General features: G+C 53.2%; 1 protein-coding gene across 2 annotated transcripts in view; it reads left to right on the top strand.

Annotated features, from left to right (window-relative positions):
* Positions 1–486: 486 nt before the first annotated feature.
* The window catches only part of MYO1F (myosin IF), a 31,720-nt gene continuing 22,228 nt past the window's right edge, over positions 487–9,978 (top strand). For both annotated transcript variants that reach the window (XM_045548135.1, XM_045548125.1), the window contains exon 1: positions 487–627. In XM_045548135.1, the coding sequence (XP_045404091.1) occupies positions 625–627 (3 nt within the window). In that variant the 5' untranslated portion in view covers positions 487–624. The remainder of the gene's footprint in view (positions 628–9,978) is intronic.

Raw genomic sequence — 9,978 nt, 5'->3', positions numbered from 1 at the left:
AGGTGCACCTGGCTCCTGGTACCCTCCGCTGGCCCTGACACAAGCATACATGGTCGTGCTGGATCTCAGGTCACTCTGGAGCCAGGACCAGCAGAGAGGCGCCTGGAAGAGGGAGTTTGCCGGGGGCTGCCTGCAGGAGACTCGTCTGAAGTGGTGTTTCCCTCCCCTGGTTTTGAAAACCAGACGGCCCAAAAGCTTCCTGGGATTGCCCTGAAAAGAGATGGTCAGCCCTGCAGCTGACCTGAATGCTCTTTGCTGTGGTCCTTGTCCCCAAGGAGATGGGGAAGGGGCCTTCTGGGGCCTGGGAGTGGCTACCGTCAATCTTTGACCTCTCCCCTCAGGCTTAGCACCCCAAAAAGCCAGCTCCCCAAACCCTGCCAGAGCTCTCTCCCCGCCCCCTCCCTGCCCCCAAGGCCAGCTTCCCTCCCCCATGGGGCGCGGCCCCTCCCGCCAAAGGAAGTGAGAGAGGGGCTGTTGTAAGAGGAACTAAAGCCAGGAGTCGGGTTAAGGAACAAGAGTACGGCCATGCCCGAGCCACCCCCAAGAGCCCCCTGAAGCTGCACCCCTGTCACGACCCATTCGGGTGCACCCCCCACCCCAGGAGCTCAGACACCAACTCTCAGTATGGTAAGTCCTTCAGGGGTGGGTTCTGGAAGCGCAAGGGTGTGGTGCACCAGCCAGGTGGAGGCATCCTGAAAGCTACCATCGGAAAGTAGGGCAAAGGAGAGGGGCATGGAGGACCATTTGGGGGATCCCTCAGGGCAGCTCACATACCCCCTGCATCCCTTACCAGGGACCAAGCTCCCATTCTGATGGCAGAAAGGATGCCAGGGTGGTAATGGTGACCAAAGATGGAGCAGTGACTGGAAGATACAAGGTGGCCCCGGCAGAATCACAGAATCTGCAGAGATGGGGACATACCCCTTTGCTGGGGCTCAGGGCAGATGAGGGACTCATCTCCCTGTGTGGCCTTGGGCAAGTCACTTCCCCTCTCTTGGCCTCAGTTGTGACAGACAGCATATTTGGAAGTCAGTCTATATATAGAAGTTGTTCTTCTGGGGGCTTCGGGTTGGAACATTCAGAGGGTCCGTGAGTTCAGCCTCTCCGAGGCCACACTGAGAGAGGAAACTGTGTCTAACAGGCAGTAGGGGTGAAGTGACAGCCTGCCTGTGTGAGTGATGGGGGTTTGGCTGTAGCAATCACAGAGCTGGGAGATGGTGACGCTGAGTGCCATCCCTGGTTGTCATCCATGCCGGGATGGCAGTGGAAAATACCGAAGCCAAAGATGCCGATGCCTGTCGAGGTTGAGGTCTGTTGGTGACAAGGTCGGGGAGATCGTCGTGATCCTGCGTGTAGACCCTGCAGTATCAGAGCATGCACAGAGAGAGGCAGCGGGGCTGTCTATAAACCTCACCCCACAGCTTCATGCATCCACAGACCGCTTCAGCTTTCATTTCTCGTCATTCTGTCAAGGAGGATGAGGGCGTGTGACTGGGACCAGGACAATTGCAGGGTTATTGGCAGTTGCAGGAGACAGCTAACCGCGGCAGAGGCAGGGAGGTGGGGCAAGAGGTAGAGGTCCTGTCAGTCCGAGAGATAATGTCTCCCACTTGCAGAAAGCCAATGATAAATAGCATATCCCTGGCCAAAGACTCCTCTGGGTGATTCACAACCAAGCCGGCTGCAGCTCTGAGCGTGGGGTGGGAACACTTCCAAGCCAAGCCAGGGAGGCTCAGGCGTTCAAATGGGCAGATTTTGATCAAAAGAACACAGGAAGAGATTTGCTACTTTAAAGAAAAGCAACCCCTCCCTAAGGAAGCCATGTAAATGCTTAGTCAACAGTCTACTTGGCAGATCAGCTCTGGGAGGGAATAAATGCGTTGAAGAGGCCGGTGGGAGAGGTAAAAAGTGAAGCCCATCTGTGAGGCCAGAACTAATGTCCTGGGGTGCTGGAATCTTCCTGGAGGGGCCTGGCGGATGCCAGGAGGATTGTTGAAGGATTCAAAGAAATGACGTTTGTAATGTCCTTTACAGAGCAAGTAACATGCACCCGATATGTGACAGCTGCCCTTACCAAGGACGCGCATGCATTGCTGCATTTAGTGACAGGGATGGGTGGAGGTGACATTATTGGTTATTGCGCAGAGGTTGCTGTGGGTGGTTGTGTGTTGGGCTGTCAGTATCATTGGTTATGATGGTGGGCGTTGCTGTTGGTTGCTGGGCGTTGGTGGTAGTGGCGGATGTCTTTGGTGACAGCCAGTACTTAACACTGGTCATTGGTGGTAGGTTGTTTTCAACTGGAAACATTGGGGATGCTTGACGACCGATGGGCGGAATGATGGCAGTCAGTGGTTGCTGTTATTTGGAGTTGGATGGTGTCGGTAGTAGTGTTCATTTGCTGTTGGTAATTAATTGTTGGTAACAATTAGTCACCAATTAATTAATTACCCACCAATTAATTAATCACCAACCAGTGATGGTGGTAGTGATTCGGTGTTGGGTTTTTGAACAGGCTATGGCTTCATGGGGTTGCTAGTGGTAGTCCGTTGTGTGTAGTTGTTGATGGCTAGTTTGGGGGTTTGGGGGGTTTTTTGTTTTTTGAGACAGGGTCTTGCTCTGTCACCCGGGCTGGAGTGCAGTGCCGGGATCATAGCTCACTGTAACCTCAAACTCCTGGGCTGATCCTCCTGCCTCAGCCTCCCCAGTAAAGTAGCTGGGACTACAGGCATGTACCACCACACTTGGCTAATTTTCCTGTTTTTTGTAGATACGGGGTCTTGTTATGTTGCCCAGGTTGGTTTCAAACTCCTGACCTTAAGCGATCCTCCAGCTTTGGCCTCCCAGGGTGCTGGGATTATAGGCATGACCTAGTTTTGTTGATGGTGGTTGGTGATTATGGGTTGGTGGTGGTGGTGATGGTGGTCGTAGGGGAGTGTGACAGTGGGATTAGTTATGGTCTCTGTTCAGTCTTGGCTAGTGGTGCTGGCACTCAGGTTATTACCAGTTTCTGTTTGGCTTTGTGGGGACTGGAGAGGGTGGAAGGGGCAAATGGTTGCCCTTGGTTGTTTGTGATGGTGGTAACAACAGGGTGATGGTGGTTGGTTTTTTTGTTTTGGTTTGGTTTGGTTTGGTTTGGTTTTTCTTGAGACAGAGTCTCCCCTCTGTTGCCCAGGCTGGAGTGCAGTGGCATCAGCCTAGCTCACAGCAACCTCCTGCCTCGGCCTTCCAAGTAGCTGAGACTACAGGTGTGTACCACCATGCCCGGCTAATTTTTTCTATTTTTAGTAGAGACGGGGTCTCGCTCTTGCTCAGGCTGGTCTCGAACTCCTTACCTCAAATGATCCTCCCGCCTCGGCCTCCCAGAGTGCTGGGATTGCAGGCGTGAGCCACTGCGCCCGGCCGATGGTGATTGTTTTGAAGGTACAGTCACAAAGCAGGGAGAACAGTGACGTGACTGCTTGGTCCAGAGGCAGTGGCCGTGAGGAGGGACAGATGAGGGACTTACGAGGAAGACTCAGGAAAACCTGCAGTTCATCAATGCAAAGGCTAAGGACAGCCATGAGTCAGGACAGGCAGGTTTCTGCCTTGGGGACTGGGGGGACCTCATCCCAGAGGCCCTTTCCGGAGAAGCAGATGGAGTGAAGCCAGGGTTCCCCAGCTCCAACCTCTGCATGGGGATGTTTGAAGAGGTGGTGACTGACCTTTGGGAGTCTCCAGCAGCTAGACAAAGAGCTCTAGAAAGAAAGGGTCCCCCCACATCCATGTTGGATAATGACCTCCAGCCAAGTCAAAAAAGAAACTGAGCCCCACTGCTCCCCCAAAAGAGGAGACCCTGGGAGCCCTTGGGGGTGAAAATATTGTTTGCACAGTGCAGAGATGCAGGGTGTGGCCTGAGAGCCCCGCTGAGCTGGGGGCAGTGCTTCAGGGACACACCCCGGGGGGAACTGGGGCAGGGCCTCGGAGCTGAGAGCTGGTTCCAGCCACAGCTGGTTCCAGCACCAGCTGCTGCAGGTTCATATCTTCTGCTGGCAACCACAGCTCGCCGGACCCCGGCGAGGAAGGAAGTGGCTATTTCGTTGCTCTCCCCAGTCTGGGGCACTTGTGCATCACCGCCCAGGAGCAGAGAGCATGGAGCAGTTGAGGTGAATTGCAAAAGCTGCCTTGTCCAGCCCTTCCTCCTGGCCCTGGGGCCCGGGCCAGTGTGACTGGCCGGCTCAAGTTGATGCTTGAAAACCTTTGTCTCATTGAATCCTCACAGCAGCCCCGTGAGGTCTGCGACCCTACATGTCCCCATTCTCCAAATAAGGAAACTGAGGCAGAGAGGTTAGGTAAGGGCTGTATAACCCAAAGTGGAAGAGGATTTCAACGCCATGAAGGTCCCGAGGTTACCCTATTTACAGCCACCTTGACCTCCTACGAGATAAGAGACCCCTGGGGTTAGGAGCTGACCCCCCTACACAACCTGGGCTGGTCCACTCCTCCAGCCTTGGACCTCTTGGCTGATGGTTCCTGCTGTCACCACCAATTCTGCCTGGGAAGTTCCTGTTGCAAGACCTGCCTTCTACAGGAAGCCCCCCCACCTCTCCTCACTACTCCCTGGGGCAACTGGAGACACCACTTGCGAGACACTGAACCCCCCAAAGACAGGGTCCAGGCCTGGCCCACCTAAGCCTGGTCTCCACCTAGCTCCGTGCACACAGCAGGGGCTCGGGAAGTGTGTTCACTGCAGGGCCTGAGTGCCCCAGCCCCACAGAACCCATCACCTTGACCGCAAACAGCCCCTCCCCTCTTTAGCACCAGGAAAACTGTCCCCTTCTGCCCTAGGCTAGGGAGACCTCTCTGAAGAGCTGAAGGAAGAAGCTACCCCTTCCTTCCCACTCCAGCCACCTCAAGCCCCTGACAGTCTTTCACAAGAGCCCCAGCAGGTTGAGTCATACTTGGCTTGTGGTCTCCTGTGACCACAACCTCTTCATTGCACCCCCACCCCCACCCCCAAGGAAGGGACTTCGAAACAAACATTTTGAACTTGACCCATGGAGACTTGAGGGCCACAGAGAGAGAGATACCTGTGAGACAGGGCAGGGGGCAGCCTCATCCCAGTGGTACTTCATTCATTCATTCATTTATTCAACGAATATGTACTGACCAGCTCCTATATCCAAGCCCTCTGTCAAACACTGATCACTTAAATGTTTTGGGGGTCATTGGCTGCCATTTCCTGGCCTCTCGGTGACTCCCATGGAGGAGATCATTACAGAATCCATTTGACAGATGGGGAAACTGGGGCTAGGAGAAGTGAAGTGGCCTCCCCGGAGTCACATAGTCAGTCAACTACCAAGTCAGGCCTGGAACCCAATCTGTTACACGCCAAAATTCTTGACTGTCTTCTCCCATACTGTACTAACTTGCACAAAACCGCCTCTCTCTCCTTTTGATGCAAACAACCTGTAATTTTTTCTTTTCTTTTTTTTTTTTTTTTTTTTTTTGGAGACAGGGTCTTGCTCTATCGCCCAGGCTGGAGTGCAGTGGTGTCATCATAGCTCCCTGCAGCCTCCAACTCCTGGGCTCAAGCAATTCTCCTGCCTCGGCCTCCCAAAGTGCTGGGATTACAGGCATGAGCCACTGCACCCGGCCACCCTGTGATTTTTATGATTGGCCGGAGCTTGGAATGGCTGGGCAGCCTGGGGGCCTGGAACAGGATAGAAAGGAGAAAATGGTAGATGCCACAAAAGCAGAGAGCCACACAGCCGGATGAGGGAAAAGCGGAAGGATTGGAAGAGGAACCAGGGTCTCAGGCCCTGGGGAGCTAGGCGGGCCAGTGGGCCCACACGGACACAGCTGGCCTCAGGGCCTCTGACCCCAGCAAGGGGAAGTGACCTCGGTTCTCAGCTCAGCTCGAGGGACCTAGCAGTGATAATCTGGCTGGGGAAGGACAGCCTCGTGTGTCCTCCCCTTAAGGTCCTCTCTGCCTGCACCCTCATGTTCCTGCTGTGTGACCTTGAGGAGAACACCTAACCTCTCTGTACTGCGGTTTGCTCTTCTTTAAAATGGACCCACCCATAGGACTGACCTCAGCATTTGCGTTGAGAGGATGAAATGAAGTCATTCACATCAAAAGCTTAGACCACTAACACTTTGGGAGGCCGAAGCGGGAGGATCGCTTGAGCCCATGAGTTTGAGACCAGCCTGAGCAAGAGTGAGACCCTGTCTCTACAAAAAACAGAAAAATTAGCCCTGCGTTGTGGTGAACACCTATAGTCCCAGCTACTTGGGAGGCTGAGGCAGGAGGATCGCTTGAGCCCAGGAGTTTGAGGTTGCAGGAAAAAATAAAAAAGACCAGAGATCAGAGTGTTTGCCCAGAGTAAGTGCTAGTAGGGTGCTAACTTTTGTTCTGCCATCTTGTTGTTGTTTACCACTGTTACCATCCAATCTCCACCCTCCAGCTCTTCAGAGAGAGAACCCACTTCCTGTCCTCCCCACCCACTTATGGGGCTGAGCCTGTCCGTGCCCTCTCCCCAGATACCCACTCAGGGAAGAAGCAGGACCCCCCACTACCACCACCTGCCACACTGGGCCCTTGAATGACACCATTTCACCCTTAATTTTCCCCATCTCTCTTCGCCAACACACTCTGGCCTCCCCCTCTGAAAACAGGAAACACAGGCTCCCCTGACCCCACCTGTCCCCCTGCCCACCTGCCATCCCCAGCCTCTTCCTCTCCTCCTCTTCTCAGCCAGATAGTCTGAAAGCCATCCTCACTCCCCATCTACACCTCCTCACTGCCCAATCCGAATTCAGACCCTGAGGCCACCAACACCCTCCCTGGGGTGCCTCTGAGCCTACAGGAGCTTGGACACTCTTTGGGCTGCACTGGATGGTAGCCTCCGACCTCCCTGGAGGCTCCCACTTGGCCTGCCTGTGGTGGGCGACATCCTCAGCCCCTGTGCGCCAAGCTGCTCCCCATGGCTTTGTTCCCTGCCCCCCTCTCAGTGCATCTGCAGCTCTTAATGCGTCCCACCCAGCAACCCCTGTGAGTAACAAACACGTTGTCAGGCCCCCTTAAGTCCCTACATGAGCCAGGCTGAAGTGGTTCATGCCTGTAATCTTAGCACTCTGGAAGGCCAAGGTGGGAGGATCACTTGAGGCCAGGAGTTTGAGACCAGCCTGGGCAACGTAGCAAGACCCCATCTCTAAAAGAAAAAAATTTTTTTGTTTGTTTTGAGACAGAGTCTCACTCTGCTGCCCGGGCTAGAGTGCCATGGCGTCAGCCTAGCTCACAGCAACCTCAGACTCCTGGGCTCAAGCAATCTACTGCCTCAGCCTCCCAAGTAGCTGGGACTACAGGCATGCACCACCATGCCCGGCTAATTTTTTCTATACATTTTTAGTTGTCCAGCTAATTTCTTTCTGTTTTTTTAGTAGAGACAGGGTCTTGCTCTTGCTCAGCCTGGTCTCAAACTCCTGAGCTCAAACGATCCGCCCTCCTCGGCCTCCCAATTGCTAGGATTACAGGCGTGAGCCACTGCACTCAGACAAAAAAAAAATTTTTTAAATCAGCCAGGCATGGTGGCACACAACTGTAGTCTCAGCTACTCGGGAAGCTGAGGCAGGAGGATTGCTTGAGTCCCAGATTTCAAGGCAGCAATGAGCTACGATGAGGCCACTGCACTCCAGCCTGGGCAACAGAGCAAAAGCCTGTCTCAAAAAACAAATAAATAAAAATTAAAAAAAAAAAAAGAACTTAAATCCTGACATGAAATCCTCGGACAATGGAACACACTAATCAATGGATCCCCTGTAATCTGGGCCTTACAATAAAACGTGTGTGCAGATATGAAAAAGTGCCGAGGCCAGGGGACCAAGAAGGCCCAGGGGAGCCTCCATGTGCCCCACCTGTACACAGATGTGTCTCAATAAGCGCAGCAGCCACTCCCAAAAAAAAGCCAGTTTCAAGGCCACCAGCACCCTGACCTTCAACGATGAAAGCTTCCAAAATACTGACCTCTCAGTGAAATCTGAAGACTAAAATCTCCCTTCCTATGTGGTAGCCACAGTCCTGGAAAATGCAGTATCAACTGTGTGAAGAATAAATAGGTTTTCAGCTGGATGAGTGCCTTGTGCCTGCAATCCCAGAACTCTGGGAGGCAGGAGACCAGCCTGGGCAACACAGTGAGACCCCATCACTACAAAAAATTTAAAAATTAGCCAGGGTTGGTGGTACACCTTTGTACTCCCAGGTACTCGGGAGGCTGAGGCAGCAGGATCGCTTGAGCCCAGGAGTTGGAGGTTGCAGTGAGCTGTGATCACACCACTGCACTTTAGCCTCAAAGAAAAGGAAAAAAATTATCTGACCTACTTTGTTGGGTTGTAGACCCCCATACCAGAGAGGGCCCCGCCGCACACCCAGAAGGAAGGGACGCGCATGCTCAGAGAGGCCGGGAAGAATTCAGGCACTCAGGCCTTGCTGGGATCCACCACGCAGCCTGTTAGCATTACATCATACTCTTTCCGTCCAATCATCTTTCTACACACTGTCCCTACTTGGTTGAACCTACCCATAAAAACGGACAATCTCCCCTGTTTCCTTGGGTCTTCTTTATAAAGGCTCCTGTGCAGACACGTGAAATAAATTTGTGTGCCATTGTCTTTCCTATTAATCAATCTGGCTCGTGCCAGTGATTTTTCAGAGAACCTTTAGGGGGCCAAGAGCCTTGGTCCCTACATTATCAAAACCCTTCTCGGCACAGCGCAGCCTCTTGTGGGTGAAAAATGCAAGAACCTGTTCTTTGCCGCCGGGTGGATCTGGGTCCAAATCCCCCACACCCTTGGAAACAATAAATGTGTCTTTAGTCGGGTGTCCTTAGTCAAGCCACGAGACCTCCGGAGCCTCACTTTCCCTCCTCGTTTACATCACGCTGAGATGACCTGTGACAGTCAGGCATGACATAGGTGCTTGGTGAATGTTAATTCTGTCAAATGCTCCTCAGCCTGTCAACTCCTCAGGCAGGGAAGGGGCCCAAGCCCTGCACCCCAGCTTTATTCCCCAGAGCGGTTCATCCTCACAACAACCCTGGGAAGGGGGGCTGCTCCTCCCATTTTATAGATGACACATTGAGGCTAAACCACAGCATCAAGTCAGCCAGCAAGGATTAGAACCCAGATCTACCCCCATGCCAAAGGCTGGGCTCAATTCATGCGCATAGGCATTCCTCAACAAATCCTGCGTCTGGCTGTCGGCATGTCCAGAATCTGACCATGCACCTCCCCTGCTCAAGAATGTTGCATGGCTCCCCAGTGCCCCACAGGAGAGACTGGCTCCGTCTGTGCCCTACAGTTGCCCACACTCACTCTCCTGCTTGTTCCCAGCCTGTGTCCTCTCTGCCCAAGACACCCACCTCCTTTTTCTGGAATCCACTGTCAAACACAAGTCCTCTTTAAAGAACTAATTTCAATCCCCAGCATCCTTTGCTCTAGGGGGTTTCCTCTGAAGCTGGGTTTCTTTCTTTGCCTTGTTCCCTTGTTCATTCAACAGATCCTCCCTGCCAGGGCTGAGAAAAGACTCCCCTGTTCCCTGCCTCCATGAGCTCCTGTTCTGGGGGTAGTGGGGCTTCCTGAAGGAGGAATATCTTATCTGAGCATGAGTTCATCAGATGCAGGTGCTCCGAGTCACCATGGTTAAGGTGTGAGTTCATCCGTGGGTTTGAGAAAGAATTCTCAACACAAAGCCTGGAATAGAAAGAAGTAAAAAGTTTATTTTATGAGAGAGAGACCAGGTACAGTGGCTCACGCCTGTAATCCTAGCACTCTGGGAGGCCGAGGTGGGAGGATCACTTGAAGTCAGGAGTTCGAGACCAGCCTGAGCAAGACCGAGACTCTGTCTTTACCAAAAATAGAAGAAATTAGCTGGGAGTGGTGGCTCACACCTGTAGTCCCAGCTACTCGGGAGGCTGAGGCAGGAGGATCACTTGAGCCCAGGAG

The sequence above is a fragment of the Lemur catta genome, chromosome 1, assembly GCF_020740605.2.
Source record: "Lemur catta isolate mLemCat1 chromosome 1, mLemCat1.pri, whole genome shotgun sequence".
NCBI classification, from domain to species: Eukaryota; Metazoa; Chordata; class Mammalia; order Primates; family Lemuridae; genus Lemur; species Lemur catta.
Note: the sequence above shows the minus strand (reverse complement) of the source record. Positions and strands in the feature narration are given on the sequence as shown.